The 17,530-nt window shown below is 43.4% G+C and overlaps 1 protein-coding gene across 1 annotated transcript; it reads right to left on the bottom strand.

The window, feature by feature from the left end:
* Positions 1 to 1,393: 1,393 nt before the first annotated feature.
* Positions 1,394 to 16,978, bottom strand: rasl10a (RAS-like, family 10, member A; the record flags this gene model as incomplete). The annotated part of the gene is made up of 3 exons (XM_080499828.1): positions 1,394 to 1,664; positions 3,767 to 3,891; positions 16,763 to 16,978. The coding sequence occupies 3 exons, from the start codon at positions 16,976 to 16,978 to the stop codon at positions 1,394 to 1,396; spliced, it is 612 nt and encodes a 203-aa protein (XP_080355954.1).
* Between the last annotated feature and the right edge of the window lie 552 nt (positions 16,979 to 17,530).

The raw sequence follows: 17,530 nt of genomic DNA on the forward strand, positions 1-17,530 counted from the left end.
TTCACAAAGTACCTGTACCCAGTCTTGATCAAATGAAAAGCAACTGTCAGTCTCACAACAAAACCAATTAGATCGTATCCACACACTGTTACGAAAGCTTCAGTAATGATCCATCTGTGTCTGCGATGTAGTCATGGGTCATTTTGTGCAAGTCATTGAGCTCAGCTCCCCTATTCTCTGCAGGTTATCCAAGTGTGAGGCCATCACTCTACTGCACGTGAGGCTTATTCAGTATAGTACTGTGAGACGTATAGTGAGTTCGACAACCCAGCGGTGGGATTTTATTGCTCCTTTCTAATCCAAAGATTAAACATCTGTCTCTTATCTTGCTGTGTCTGTCCTTTGCTTTACTGAATGTCAGCGATCAAACCTGCCTGTTTGTCCCCCCCTCCCATGCTGTCGCTCTCTCTCTCTCTCTCTCTCTGTCTCTCTCACTCTCTAACACACACACACACACACACACACACACACACACACACACACACACACACACACACACACACACACACGGGCACACAATGCATGCTCAGGTTCTTGTTTCAGGCTCTGCAGCCTCCTGCAGGTCCCTGGCACCCTGGATTTAATGTATTCATCAGAAACTGACACTGAGTGAGGAAGGGGGCAGATTAAAGTCCTACAGTACATCATGATAAGGGGACTGCAGTATTTTCTGCTGCAGGACAACCTTAAAACACCCTTCGCCTGAACAAACAGCTTTCACCGTAGGCCAAACTTGTAGTAGGGACAGTGAAAAACGAGACAAAACAAAACTGCAGGCTACTTCTCAAAATCTAAAATTAACCACCATCTAATCATTCTGTTTATGTACATTTTCAGAAAATGTCCCCGCAAAGGAATGTTTTTCTTTCTTCTATGCCAACATGTTAAAGCGCTGCTCACATATCTTCGCTTGGCTCTGGCCTCTCAGTGAATGTGATCAAATTTAAAAGGAAGACTCCATGATATTGCTGCCTCTCCGTGATGAGTCTCTCTCACACACACACACAGCTACCTTCCTGTCAAGTCCAGCTACAGACCTGCTGCTGTGTTATTTTTGGAAGCACAGCCTGAAATTTCTTACTGTCTAATCGATGCAAGGAGAAAAAAAACTAAAAAAAAACTGTGCTCGGTTAATTCTGGTGCTTTTTCACCTGCTTTCTCCTCTAACCTCCTTCCTGATTTGGACACCAATGGCAGAATCTGATTGAGAAGTGACTGGATGACCATGTGTGAAATCTCAGTGTCTTTTACAGTGCAAGAGTCTAATAAACCTCATTATGAAAAAAATCAGCTCAGTAAAGCAGGAGGCCACAGGGTATTTTTCCAGCCATTTAGATAAAAAGAAAGTCTTCTTCTCCACTGCCATTGTGAGGGGTGGAGGGAGCGCTCAGGGTCACATGATGGTGCAGCGATTCCTCTGAAGTGCCCCTTGCAGACGGATAGAGGTGTGGTTCTGGCGCATGCCCCGTGCCACCGCGATGCCCAGCAGCTCCTTGAAGAGCAGGACGACGTGCCAGTTGAACTTGGCCGAGCACTCCACGTAGCCGCACTTCCACGTCTTCTTGACGAGGACAGACACTGCCCTGCGAGGCATGAAGCGCTGTCGCTGCAAATCTCTTTTGTTCCCCACCACCAGGATCGGCACCTCGGTGCTGCTGCCTTCCCTGCAGGGGCAAGGTGGGGGAAAACAAAACAGGTTAATTTCACAATGAGCACAGTGATCGTGGCAGTGTTTGTCACAGCGGCGGTGCGTAGTTTCTCCTTGCCTCCGAGGCTTGTGGGGGCGGACTGGAGGATTAGAACTCGCAGGCTCAAGGGGCCTCCCACTGCACTCTGCAGCGACTGGTTTACAGCATTATTGAGAGTGAAAATGTATGGGAAACCAGAGGCAGGTACACATTTGTGGCTCCAAAATTGTACTCTGCACAGCTTAACCCTACGCTGCTAATGAGACACATCCAGAACGGCCTCATCAAGCACAATAATTTCTAGTATCATCTGATTGGTGGTGGCTTTGAAATCCAATCCAACGCTCTAATTAAGAAAAGGAGTTTACTGCAGCAGTGAGAAAAGGAGCAGTAACAAGAGGAAATTCCGGATTGGGTTGCATAAATAGGATTTCAGACTATTAGACTATTTTTTTAATCGAGTAGTTGAGAGCGAAAAAGTAATTGGATTGTGTTTTCAACAGATTAATAAATCCATTCTATAAATAATCATGAAACATGAAGTCAAGTCTCATCCATTAAGGATGTCTAAATCGGGCGGATAGCAAATCCTGAAAGAGTAGTGATGTTTGTGTGCACAAGACTTCTGCAGACGAGTTCAGTGTAAGCTGAGTCGAGGCAGGAGTATAAATACCTCAAAACCGCTGCAGTAGACAAGTTCTGTCGCTCTTCTTCTGATGAATAAATCGTTTTGTTTCTCTTCACCTCACCATTTAACAAAAACTTGCATCCTCATGCATCCTCGTGTACAACTGCCATGACAGATAGAAAGACAGCTTGACGGAGAGAGGAGCAGAGAGGAAAACATGTGCGGTGCAATATTTGAGTCTGTAGGCAAAGTTCTTAAAAAGTGCAATTGAAAATCACATCACAGCAATCGCCTCACTTCTCATCTATTCACAGGTTGCTTTTACATAACAGAGTTTTGTTTTTGTTTTTGTTTTCCATATTGTATATTTGTCCAAGCATTTCTGCTCGAGCTGGGGTTTTGCTGCAGAATGAGATGTGCTGTATGAATGGGAGCGTGTGCAAGCATCTGTTTGGGGGGATTTGGAGAAACAATATGGAACTGAAGGGAAGGACATGCACGCCAATAAACTGAAATACTGAAGAAACTTAGAAAGTTATTCCTAGTTGTGAGCAGAACTTAGATGACCCATTCAGCCACGCTGTTCCGTTCCAACTGATACATCCAGCGATGCCACATTGTCCCCTTTAGTCTTTTGTCTCACGTCAGATCTCACATGTTTCTCCTGTTTTCTATTCCTTCTGCATTCATTCTCTCTTCCTCTGCTCCAGCTGATAATGGGTTTTTATCTTTGGCCATACACGTTCATGCTCACACATTAGGAGCAGGGAAGGGGGTGGCAGTGAACTGTGCTGTGGCAACCTGGTCGTGTTCAACACAACAAACACATCAGGCCACTCAATGTACCTTTCTAAATGCAAATACATGCGTGTATGCTGTAGATAGATCTGATAGCACAGGTGATTTTCAGTGGTCTTTTTTTTCCCCCACACTCAAGTTCAGACCTTTTGGCTTACAGGAATCCAGGATACATGTATTATTTGTTACACATCTGTGTTATTGTCAAGCGTTGCGCCTGGTGCTGTACAGGAAGCAGGGATATCGCCAATATAATCTCTAAATCACCTGTGCCACCTCAGACGGCTACCAGGCAGGAACGTCATGATCAAATCTCATTAGTAAACTGTCAGGATGCTGGAACGGATGTGCTGAATTAAAAGATGCCGCCACAAGCGGACTACATATCACTGTCAGCGTCACGTAATTGTGAGGCGACATGGCAGGGTGTGAAATTGCGTGTTGTCTCGAGATGAGGCGACAGGGTGAGTTCATGCAAAATTACCAGTGAGGATTCACTAACTGTGCACACACACACACACACACACACACACACACACACACACACACACACACACACACACACACACACACACACACACACACACACAAAGACACAAGGTTGTGTGTTCAGAAGCTGTCGGGGTGGCTGAGAACACGCGATTGATCGTACCTGTTCTCAACAATCTGCTGTCTGATCATTTTGACGTATTCAAAACTCTCCACACAACAGATGTCATACACCAGGATGTAGGCGTTGGCATTGCGGACACCTCTGCAGCGTAAATCCAGCCACTCCTAAAAGACGGGCAGAGAGAGAAAAACATGAATACACAAACTAATTGGTGAAGCTCAACAAGGTATTTTTACACATTTATTGATCGAAAGGTGGAAGTATGTAAAATTGGAAATCACTTTTGTTTGGGTTTTTTTAGCTGCAGTGAATCATTGTGATAGTTTTTCTATTGTCCAGATAATCCTCAGTTTTATACATCTTGCTTCTATACCACTTCCTCCACACTGGGTCACGTGGCACTGAAGCCAATTCCAGCCGACTGTGGGTGAAGGCAGGGTACACCCAATCAATCATAAGACAAATAGGAGAGACACAACACACAATTTAGAGTCACTACCTAACCTCAAATGCATGTTTTCACTGAGGCAGGAAACCAGAGGAAATACGGGAAGCGCATGGAACCAACGCACAGAGTTATATATCGTGATTCATAGTCACAATGCTTGAGATTTATTTGCAAGCAAGCCGATTCAGTGAAATATTTCACACAGATGCAAGAGGTCTTTCCAAAACATAATACAGACATTCAATTCAATATTCAGAGTGTCCTGTTGGACCACCATGGAGTCTTGCCAGTCCATCAACAGACTGTGTGAAATCTAGAGCCAGCTTCATCTTCAAATAAAAACCTGAATGTGCTACATTTCAACAAAATATTTTCCAAACTCATGTTAATATCGTCCTCACTGTCACTTTGCACGAACCATCAATTGCCAAAGCGCTCACATTTTAGAATACTGTTGGAAAGGCTGCCTGTTTTTTTTGCAAAATATCATCCTCATTGTAAAAGTTGGAGTAGATATGCCTCTTTAGGGATATTTTCAAATTCAAACTCATGATTTTCACTCCGATAGCAAACAATAACACCACATTGTATGACAGGGAAAAAGGTGAAATCCCTATTGCTCGCAGTACAATCATTACATTTCTGCTTGATAAAATCAATGGACCAGATTGCACACTTGTCTGCCTGCCTTTAAATCAATATTACTTATGGCCAGAAACCTGCACAGACGCTTAGCTATAACTTAAACAAACATTTATACTTTACCTCAACACACAAACCAAGAATGAAGAAGCAGAAGACGCAATAAAAAGCAAGAGGTCAAATAACTGTCACGAATGTGTCTTTTTTAATATTATTAACAAACGAGAGACCTCTGTAATGTAATGCTGTGCTCGTCTTGTTCAACATGTAACCGCCTGCTTCACTTTGTTGGTGTGATTTTCTAAACATAAATGAGGAAAACATAGTGCTGTGCTTTGTTTCTCCTCAACTTGTGTCTGCTGAGATGAATGCAATGCTGAATGTGAGAATGGCTGTCGGTGTTTATTGTATGTCTACTGTGTTTTTAGCTACACCGTAATTTCGTTGTGCAATTTATTGTACAATGACAATAAAAGCAATAGAATAGAATAGAATAGAACTTGTTTGCAGGAGTTGTCATTCGGTGGTGACATCAGTTATGTGTGATACCACTGAGCTCCAGCTATCGATCCACCAAGTGAAGAGACCTGGAGTGCCAGCATGTATGGAGAATGAATGCCACAGAAAATAGGGTTTGGATAGCGTAACAACTTTTAACATTGATGAGAAACACGACTTTGTAGTATTTAGACTCAACTGCGCAACACTACTCAGAAAACAGATTCAAAATTTTGAATCTTTAACATAAGATTAATCCAAAAACAGACATGAGATCAGAAGAATCAATATTTTTGTACGACTAGTGTGCATGCGTGTATTCTGAGAAAAAAAATGTCAAAGTCAAGCTTGATCTGGCTTTTCTTTTCTTCATTATTATCTATGCGAGCAATCATTTCTTTGGTAAGCAACATTATCCTCCCGGTGTAAACATGTAGCGTCGCGCCGTACAGAGAGGCGAGCATATAATGCAAATTTACAGAACAGAGAAATGGAGCCGAAGTCCTTGTAGCATGTGCAAATTTCTAGGACAGGTTTAGCGATGCAAATCTCACAGCTTGAAACAAACTCATAGAAAAGGATGACTGACCATACGGGAAAAGCAGAAAGCAGAGCGCGGTCTCCTAGCTACACATGTTCAAGGACAATGACAGAGGTTAGAGATAAGCAAGCACACGGCCTTCTGTCCGACAGGAGCAAAAGGAACACGTGTCACTGTTTATCTTTTGATTCCTGCCCGCCGAGGCTTCGTGATGCAGAGCTCACGCAGCTTGACAAACTACCACATTTCTTTGACGGTAATGAACTGCAAGCTCAATTAAAACACATAAACACAAGCGGCAACATTTGCATCTGACGTCTATTCCAATAGAAACACTGTGGCCCATTCCTCTTTTCATGTCGTGTTTTTCCCTTGGCTCTCATGAGCTGGCGACTTCCACCACCCTGACCGCGTCAAACGGCGCGCAATGAAATTATTAAAAAAAATTTGATCTGATAGGCGAGTTGGAGAATGGAACGGGAAAACACATCTGCTGAGAGAGGGACATGAGAAAAGAAATACGGGCATGAGACAACATCGGAGAGATTGAAAAGGCATCAGCAGATCAGAGGATGAGGAGAATAGTGTCAACATCACACACTCCGCTGTCGTTCAATCCTGCTCATGTTCATATAATTTAGCATGCGCATGCAGTGAATGAAAAATGATGAAACAGCAATGTGATAGTAATTCATTGCAAGCTCCTGTTAACCATTAACTCCCTGGCTGCACTTTTTATGCAGAAGTAAGTCGCTGCCTCCTGGTTTTATCGCAATGAATCTTTAATGTGTTTAACTGTTGCAGAAATATGTTGTTGTTGTTTTTTAAATGCAAAGAGAAGCTCAAAACTCATTTCACATTTGGCTTTAAACCTGTAACCATCAGATGTTGAGCTTATCCAGGCATACAGTAAAGATTGAATGACGAAGCAAAAGAGTTGGCCTGGCTCTGGCTGATGATAAAACAAGCTTTCAGCACATGTTCAACGGGGCAGAAAGGTTCATCGGTTAACATGAAACACTTTTTTTCTTTTTTTTTTTACGAGCCTTATTTAAACCGACAATCTGCAGCTTGAAAGAAGCTGACGTGAACAGAGTCAGGCTTAAATCCTGGTCATTGTCCGATGTTAGGGCACCGGGGCATGCGGATAAGGAAGTGGACAATTAAAACACAACAAAGAACTGACAATACTGAAAACTGAACAGCGGGGACAAAATGAATACAAGCCTAACACAGGAGAGACCCCTGTTGAATGGGCCGCTAAATTATGAAATCCTCTCGGAGACGATGCTTGCAAGAACGTGCAACTCACTCTCCTGCTCAAACCAATGGGCCAGTGTATAGCGAAGAGACCGGCCCTGGCTGGATAAGAATAACAACAAGGTGTCCCAGTAGTGGTAAGGCCTCAGAGACGACTGAAGAAACAAATAGTCACAGCCCTGGCTCCATCAGAGGAGAACATAAAGCGACTGCTCTCAGAACCCATCCAGCAATCAGCCACACACAAAAAAAAAACAGATAAATGAAGAGCTCAAGCTCAATATCTAGAGGACAAATGGGGAAAAAGACCGGCGAGCACAACTGGGATCTGAAGAGTCAACCTCAGGACAACACACCCATAATCACGGCGGCGTACGCCCGACAATGAGGGCAGGAGAGCTGGAGAAGCCATTTCTATGTCGTCCTTGATGGCACCACAGATGAGTAGACCATTAACGACAGAAGGGCTAACCATCCTGATTGCAATTGTTTTTCAAACTATCATAGAAATGGCTTACATCAACACACACTGGCAGAAGCAGAGGGTTCCATCTGATTACAACAGAGGCTTTAAATCAATAAGCCACACATGGATACCGATGGAGCTGGCTTCATTGCCAGGACCTCAATCTAACGCCGTCGTGCAGAGGGTCAAGAAATACCTGATATCGAAGGATCAGATGTGGAAGGCGAAGTCCCCAGTGGGCCCAGTGGTAATAAGAGCTGTGACCTTCAAACTAGGAAAGTAACTCTCTCAGATACAACACACACATTCATATGCAGGAGAACTGAGCAATGAAATGTCCAACCAGTTATTTTGTTTCGCTTTAAAAAGGGTTTATCACTATAATTTATGCAGATGTTAGATATTTTTTTTATATACTGAAGCTCTATTGGTGTAACTAAGAAATACTCAACCCTTTATTAAACACTCCCTCAAATATTCAAAGATTCCACCCTTGGGTGATTTATTTGGGATTTTTACACTTGAAATGATGCCATTCACTACTGCATACTATGATCCACAACATCTTGAGGTTAATTTCAAACACATTTGGTTGGAAATTTACAGTATAAAGGTTTTTTTTTCCCCCATATATTTAAAATTAAAGCATCAATCAGTTACACTGGCTGAAACAAAGATACTATTTTCCCAAGCAACGGAACAAATCAGAATAGATTTTTTGTTCCAATAAAGCAGAAGTGTTAAGTCTTTTGCTGAAATCATGAACATAACAAAAAACACACACTTCAGTGTTAATCACAACTATTTAGCGACATATTCTATCAATTTATTATTGTGAGCAACAGAAAGAAGAAATCTTGGAGAAACCGACATGGTGTCTTTGCACAGATACTTTGCAGAGGTGTTTTATGCAGCTCGTCAGTCCAACACAAGCCATTTTACTTTCTGTCTCTTTGAAGCCAAGTTCCTTGAAAGCCTTTCTCCTAAACTACCCAGTTTTCTCTGTAGCCATGTTTGATGTGCACAACTAACACGATACGTCGCAATAATGTGAAAAACAAAACGTCTTCCTCTTCAAAAGTAGCAACAGTCGTCATGTGTGGCATCTTTCTTCCATTTATTTGATTGTAAGAACCTTTCTCAGCTTTCTCTCTCCACGAGAGGAGCTTGTCTTCGACCGCCGGGCACAGGCTCTGCTGCAACACTTCACATTACGTCTTGCTGCCATGATTTTCAAAGCTGTTCTGCTTCACGTATCTGATGTGTTTGGATGGCTGCACCTGAACCTCGGGGCCTGGATGACTTGGCCTCTTTAGATCTGTGTTTATTGTCCCACATGGCTTTACAAATTCGGATATCAAAGTGCTGATTGTAAGACCTCTTTATTTTTATGCTTGTGATTAGTGTGCGTGCTGCTCTGACCCTCACGCATGGAGGTGCAGAGGTGCATTGCTGATTGATTTGCTGCACTGTTCCAGTAATTTTTCATGTAGTAGTTAAAAAAATGTTTAACCATCAGTGACAGCTTGAGTCACTTGAAAGCAGAATGTGAAAAATATCATTACACTGCTGCAAAAATCTTGTGCCGGATATTTCTTTCAGATTAATGTACTGTACAGCCAGTCTGTTCAGTGACGATCAGCTGATTATTTTGGATGAGAGAGGCTGAGGGAACAGGCCACGATAGTCGCTACGTCCCCAACAATAATTCTGACACTTTGATGAGGAATAATTTGCCTTCGTCTCGTTGGAGAAGAGGGTGTTCATGTGTTTGTGTCGAGAGGAAGAAACAGCCTCACACATCAACGGGAAGATAATGAAGCCGATCAGGCACGGAGACAAATGTGAAGGGAAGATCATTGCTGTCTAAAAGTGAAAGAATAAGGGGGAGACTGTCGTGAAATTTGGTGTGGAGATTCTTTTCCTGTGACTTCTGCGAGGTTGTTGTTGTTGTTTTTTTTAAAGAAAGTTTTCAGCGACAGGTTAGCCATAATCAGACGTATGATTGTTTTTTTCATATCCACTGTACCCAATCCAAACTATGACTTGTCTGCTCAACAAACGCAACATATTCCGAAAAACGACACGACAATTCACCGTTTTCTGATAATTGAGGTGGCTGACGACATGAGAAGATGCACATGCTGGCTTCAGTAGCAGCCTCACATCCCTTGGGCTAAAAATAGCAGCTTGTGTTCTCATCTCATATCTCTTTGCCATCTAAGCCCTGTTTTTAAATGTGGAGGAGGGGCTTGAAATGGCAACACTACTTCTGGTAAAAAAAAAAAAAAAAAAACAAGGAAACACCGGCACAAACAAGTAAACGAAGATGAAACGGGGCTGATGAACTGATAGCAGAATGCAAAATGCATGTGTGGGCATGTTTATTTGTGTGCGCTTGCGTGATGTGTGAGTGTGAAGTGCGTGGTGCCAGTGTCTGTATCTTCCAGTCGGTCTTCATACCACGGCGCAGGAGGAGGAGGAGGAGGAGAAAGAAAAAAAAAAAGTGCATCTCATCCTTCACTCCTCAAGAGCCAAACAGAACATGTTTCCCTGACAACTGCAGGCCGTGGTCAGTTTTTGGCAGGCTTTGACAAAGCTGTCATGTCTCCTGATATTAGAGGAAGCAGCTTAACGCTAATGAGTGGTCGGGATGGATCAATACTCAAGTGTAGGACGGAGGCCAATGTATCCTGGTGGGGGAAGGGTGCTGCGCAATTAGAGATATGTCACACATTAGCCATGCTGGACGATTTGCAATTAAAATCTATTACATCCCCCGGGGATGACACTGCCATTACTCAGAATAACCTACACCAGGAAAAACCGTTTAAATCTGTAGGTTTTTATTGCTCTTTTGTGAACGCCATCTCGTTTGCGGTGATATGGAGAGGACAGTCCGCTGCAGGTTTTCCACACGGAGAATGTTTTAAGGGATCACGTGCGGCTCCTCCTGGGAAACGGAGTCGGGAATTGTTAGTTTTGAGACAAAAGCTAACAAGGACTTGACACTAGTTGAGACAGCTTAAAGTGAAGGGTTCGACAATTCGGAGTATATTCCTCGTGTGCTCTCTGGAGGGAATTGAATTCAAATCTGCTGCTCGTTAAATGTGGAGCAACAGCCAGGGGTTCATTGGCTTAGTTCAACATCAAGACTGGAAGCTGTGGATAACCTGGGCTGGTCTGTTTGTGTAAAAACTAATCCATGTCTTCAAACACTGTTGTTCTTTAAGAGCGACAGTGGATAATGTTGTGGGCTGCACACTGGTGTAGAGGTTAGTGCTTTTCACCGAATGTGAGTGTGACCGTCTACATCACCCCCGACTAAGGATGGATGACATTCTAGTTTGATAACAAAAACCTGGGACTTGTTTTTTTTTTGTTTGTTTTAAGTCCAGCAAGCTGCATATTTATTTAGCTTTAACACCTCACTGCCTTAATACTGGGTTGCATTCAAAGTGGTCCCACAAACACTGTACACTGAACACTGTAATTTGAGACAAATCTGTTGTTACAAACAAGGTGATAATGTTGTTTTTTTGTAATTAAATGAATGTTACAAACTCCTTAGAAAAACAGACTTTATGTTTACATGAATACACACACACGCACACACGCACATAGATCATCAAGCATGAAATGTTTCTGTATCTTGAAACCTTGTGGTGATTTGAAAAAAAAACGTGGTTGAGTCATTTACTGTTCCAGAAGAGAAAAGTTGAAACCCCGCATGCTAAATCACATTCAACAGAAAAATGTCACGAGCACTATGTTAGTGACGTCACAGTCACACAATACTTCATGACGCATTGTTCTCAAATCTTGTTCACACAGTGAAGCTGTTATAGGTTTGGATTGCTGAAGATGTGTTTATTTTGATTAATTAACTACAGAAAACAAATGACACGAGTGTAGAATACTAATTCCCATGCACATGGCTGGGTGGCTGAGAATAATAACAGGCTGATGAATGTCACGCATTAAACAGACGACACTGTGCTTCTTGGCCTTGTGGATAAAGAACAGGTGGAAGCATATGGACATTTAATTTATAATCTGGCTTTTGATAAAAAAAAAAAAACAGACATTTGCATGGTTATTATAGCACGAGTTACCAAAGCAAATCAAGGGTCCAGGTCTACAGTGAGATTTTTTTTTTTTTTTCTGAGCAGTATCAATTGTAGACGACCATCTTGAGGGGGAAAAAAAGCAGCCTCTGTCGCCTTTTTATCTCAGCTCTCCAACTGTTTTGTCCAGCTGCTTTTCAGATCACGTGTCATGTTTGCCCAATGTGTTGGGTTGATAAAAAAAAATAAAAAAATCATCCTATCATTTTTTTTTTTACAGTAAAACATAGTAATTGCCATTTCAGTAGAGGTGAGCGCTGCTGGTATCTTGAATGGAAAATAAACTTTGAAGAAAGAGGGTCAATCTCATTACAGTACAAGGGCGACAGCTGATTTCTCAATGGCCCGAGGTCACTCCTGATAGCATTATCGCCCATAAATATGGCCAACTGTTAAGTTTTGTCTTGGTTCTACTGTGTAAAGAATATGAGCGAAAAGTAAAACAGTTAAAGTTATGTGGAGAAATTAAAACTTCTCAAGAACCAGAGGGAAATTCCTTTGTGCCAATAGTCATATGGTGGTGGAAGGACTTCAGCAGTATAATAAAATACAGGATACATGAGCTTCTCAGTATCACCAAACACACATTATATTGTAATACTGAAAACATGCCTGAGGAGAATACAATTTGAGGTTATCTTGGAAAATAATTCCAGATTGTGTCATGATACAGAATTGTGTCTTATGCCTCCGACACGTTGTCCAATATAGACCTACACTGGGCTCAAATTCAAATGCCACCACTGTCAATTTCGCAACATGTAAGCTCTTTACAATAAAATGATTTGTAAATCTGACATGCACCTCAGACATATTTCCACTGAGAGAGGCAACCCGATGCATGGTGTGACATGAAAAGCAATCATTTTCATGCTGCTATCAGGGAAAGTATCGACAGAGATAACTGAGAAGAATGTCCAGAGAGAGAGGAAAGGGAGAGGCGGCATTTTGTGTGGGAGGAAGTCATGGAGATGCATTGTGGCAAGAGCCCCGACAACAAAAAAGAACAAGAAAAATCATACTGAATCTTCTGTTAGGCTTTAAATCCATCTGTCACACATCCTATTGACACACTGTGACAGATGCTCTCTAAATGCAATACTATCAGCAACAGCCAGGCACAACGCAAAGCAAACAAATCATTACACCATCACACATGGGCAGTAAAATAATAGAAATCTTGCCTTGTCTTCAGCGTGGGGAGGGTAAAAATGGACGTGTGCTTATGCGGTTGAAATGGGGTCAGAAGTAGCCTGCCAGAACATTTCAGCTCCTCCTTTTAATATGATCTGAACTGATGAGAAATTGCCAAGCAGCATCAGCATGGAGGCGTTGTGACTCACTCTATTCTGCAGCTGATTCATCACAAATGTTAGAGGACGTTAGAAAAGCTCATTCGGTAACCCCCCACTACGACGAGCTCCTTCTGAATGTGTGCAAAGTTTCTATTTGACTTCGGCAAAATTCCTCCTCACTCCTTTGATTCTCAGCTGTATTCCAACGGTGAACAGCGCCGGTTCAGTTTCGCTGTGACTTCGATCGGGGCTCTCGGTGCCGCCGTCACTCACCAGTCATTAGATCCACCGCTTCTGACCCAGGTTACATTTTCTTTGACTGTGGGATAAATTCAGAGGAAGGCAGCGGCTCAAAAATGCCCCTCGTCTCATCAGCACTTTCGCTCTGACAAGAGGACATCACCAGACAAGACGAGAGCGTGGGCTTCAGTACAGGCAGGACACGGCTGCAGCGGGCAAGAAAAAGTACAGCAGGCCTCGCGCAGTCCTTCCTCACCAAGTGAGTAACCATAAATCTGTCTGATGGAAGTGTTGTGGCTGCACTCAGCTAATGGTTTTCTCTGCCTGCACACCCTCCCTGGGCTCAGCCGAACAGAGGCTTTCATGATGCGCTAGCGCTCTAAAATTAGCGCTAAATGTTCACGCACTGTGATACAACATGTATCAGATGATGAAAGCTGTGTCTGCTGAAAAGCTTTCTCGTGTGACTCAACTTTTGCCACAAACACACACACACTCACACTCAAAACCCCCAGAGACACATTTGGCCTTATATCTCCTTTTCTGTTCACACCTCCCAGATTGCCAGTGGCGGGCTAAGCACAGCTGGACAGAAAAAAAAATAGGAAAACTAATTTTTACTGAGAGTTTCTGTGGGAATGAAACAGTCAACAGTTTCACATCTTCCAATAAGATGTAAAATCGAGCTGCAGCGCCCTGTGTAATCCTGACAGGATGATTGTTGTGGCCCCCTCAGCCTGCCTGTCAGCTGTTTTCTCCTGCATTTAATGTGATGCTTCCTCAGCATCACCAGCAAACACTTTGAGGCCCCTCTCTATCAAATGGTTCCTTTGTTGTCTCCTTCTCGGCCCAACATCTCATTTTCTCAGGAGCACCTCTCCGGTGCAGACAACCACAGCTGTTCCTGAGGAGGCTATGTGTGACACTGGAGGGGGGGGGGGGGGGGGGGGGGGGGGGTGAAGTGAAATGTTCAGCTGCACCGGTCCATAGCTCGGCCTGGTGACCTTGGGGATTTCTATCAAGAAGGCATCGCAGCATGTCCAATGAGGCTGCAGTGGACATAAGTCAAATACATACCTTCAAATAACAGACCTGTAGAGAGAAATATGAGATCCTCCTTGAAACACACAAACTCAATCTGTTGGTAAATGGTCAATGGAGTATGTAGTGCATTTTGCACAATCATTAAATTTACAAATCTCTCTCTCTCTCTCTCTCTCTCACACACACACACACACACACACACACACACACACACACACACACACACACACACACACATACATCTGTGCTCATAGACCATTGGGAACGATTTAAGTGCCTTGCCCATGGACACTGAAACATTGACAATATGGGCAATCTAACCATCAACTCTGGGAGTAGAAAGACCGTCCACTCCGTCAACTGAACCACAGCCACTGCACAGAAGAACAGATAAGTGTAAATCAATTTGCCAAGGTTTTTTTTCTTTCTTCTTCTTCATAGTTTCATCATATTAGTGCTGATCCTTAAAACAATTCTCACATTAGCGACACATTTCTCCTACCTTCCAATGGCAAGATCCATTCCTAATGGGATTTGCATGTGCCGCGATTAATGGATAACAGGAGGCACACTTCTCGTTCTGTGCAAGAATATAATTTAAAGCTTTTTGAAGCTAATTTTGTCACGTCAACAATGAGAGTTAAACATATCCAGGTTTCCTTTATGCTCTGCCTACTTCAAAGGAAAAGTAACGGCAAAGTCGGATTAAAGACTTTAGGTATTGTTCGCGAAGAAAACAGGCTCTGTAAAATTAATTCACCCTGAGAAGCCTCATAATGGATTCTGTCAAACTTTAAAATGTATTTATGCAGAGAGTGAAGGATGGGGACTTTGTCGCCCGTCACTGGGGATGATTTAATGTGGGATCTCTGCAGGGCAGGCAGAGGCACAAAGAAGAGTCCTAATGATATATTTAAAATGAGCACCTGACTGCTTTAAAGAGGTTTCTTTTAGCTAAAAAAAAAAAAAAAAAAAAAAAGATGGAAAGCTACACGAGATCCTCTACAGATCCCCGGTTCTCTGCAAATCTGCTGTGCGAAGTGATCACAAACCCTGAACGTCTGTGAGCTGCTGTCCAGTTTTTTTGAGCTCTGCTGCAATCAGATGTGAGCCCAGCTAACGAGGTGTGACATGTGACCTGTGGTCACGCATTAAAGGGCACCGGTTCTATTTTTGAAAAAGGAAGTTTAACCAGGTGCCATGGCCATGCCTGCAGCAAAACCCTGCCATTATTTCCTCGGCATAAGAGTAAGATTCAGCCCCAATTAGAGCCACCAGCGGCACGATCAGCCTCGTGCGTTCGGTTGCCGCGAATGCATGCGACTGTGAGCACCGCTCTGCGAGAGGTCTGCACGACATCCTATGATTAATAAACAACAACATGCAAGTTGGCTACCCCTCCTTGTGAGGGGGCTGAGAAAGAAAGAGAGTTTTACAACGTCAAAGTGAAGCTCCAAGGCTTTAAGTCAGGCAGGTCTCCATAGCAACCAGTAGACTGGGGACATCTGATAGTGATGGAATAAATACAATTGGTGGTTTTGGCTTTGAGAAATGGCAGTGGTGGACAGACGGGCACTTGTAAAAATTAAATGGGGATTAAATAAATGAAGAGGGGATTCAGAAAATGAGCTGGTGAACGAATGCTCATGCAAATCTGTCCGTCAATTCTTATAATACCCATTTTATCCAAGGAGCCCATTGCGACCGATAAGGGTCAAAACACAAGGTTCTAGTCAAATAAAGGGCAAAGACAGAGAGACGCACATTCACATATGTGACATTTAACAAACACAGATGAAGTTTTAATAGTCATGTTTGACTGTGGGAGGAAACTCCACACAAACTTCACACAGAAAGGTTGTGAACCAGCAGGTTTTCACAATATACCACCAACATGTGCAGTATACACAAGGGGAAATGATCTGACTGAGCTGACGTGTGATTGATTGCAGGGACTTCATAACGTCTTGTGCTATTAATTAATCTAAACATTTTCATCCATTGACAGTCCAGAATAGTTCACATGACAGGGCACAGATCAGAATCGTCAAAAACAAGAGAAAATGACAAACCAAGTCACAAAGACATATACTATATCTATATCTATATATCTATCTATCTATCTATCTATCTATCTATCTATCTATCTATCTATCTATCTATCTATCTATCTATCTATCTATCTATCTATCTATCTATCTATCTATCTATATATATATATATATATATATATATATATATATATATATATATATATAGAGAGAGAGAGAGAGAGAGAGAGAGAGAGAGAGAGAGAATCTTATTGTTATTGCAATAGACCTGCTATAATACAATAAACCTGTTATAAAACAGTAATACAGGCCAACATGATATAATAATTTCACTGTAGGCAAGACTTGAAAAAACAAACAAACAAACAAACAAACAAAAAAAAGTTCACCCTTGGGTGTAAAAGTCTTGAGACATTGAGGTACCTGACTGGAGCTGGATGGGAAGGAGGAGATCGGCGGGACGTCCAGAACCTTCAGCTCGTACATGTTCCCGTTCAGGATGACGGAGGGTCTGTACACGTATCTGCTCCTGGTCGGCGTGTACACCTCCGAGAAGTCGTTATAGATGAACTGGCGGATTATAGAAGTTTTCCCCACTCCGGGAGCACCGATGACTGCGATACTCAGCGTCTCCACCATCCCTGGAGCGCAGGTTCAGCACCATGGACAGCGACGGACGGCGACGAGAGCAGGTGTGAGCGTCCGAGAGAGGAAGCGCGGCCGGCCGCCCCCACCCACCAGAAGCCGCCCCCCCCCCCACCCAGTCACCTCGACAGGGCTCGACCCGATGAGTGATGGGTGAATAAACCCCCCCACCCGCCCCCCCGAACCCAGCACAGTCAACAAACTTTATCCCCTCGGGAGAGACGGCGCGAGACAGAGGCAAGGAGCCCCACGCGGCAGGTTGCGCAGATCGTCAAAAACGGAGCCCGAGCGCGGTTGTGTCAATCGGGGGGTTTCCGCTGCCTCCGCGAGCCGACGCGAGGATGAGCAACTCTTGATTTTCGGGGGACATCCCCGGGCGACCTCGTCCCCGGAGAGGAAGCGGCATGAAAGTCCGTCCTACCGGTCTCCGCATGGACATAATCCCATCCGGGCGAGACTCTGACCTTGACCGAACGTTGGAGCGGCTCTCGGCGTCTTCATCGATTATCTCCCCTGCGCTCTCTCACTCATTTCCACCGATGCGCC

Source organism: Blennius ocellaris (genome assembly GCF_963422515.1).
Source record: "Blennius ocellaris genome assembly, chromosome: 7".
Taxonomy (NCBI): Eukaryota; Metazoa; Chordata; class Actinopteri; order Blenniiformes; family Blenniidae; genus Blennius; species Blennius ocellaris.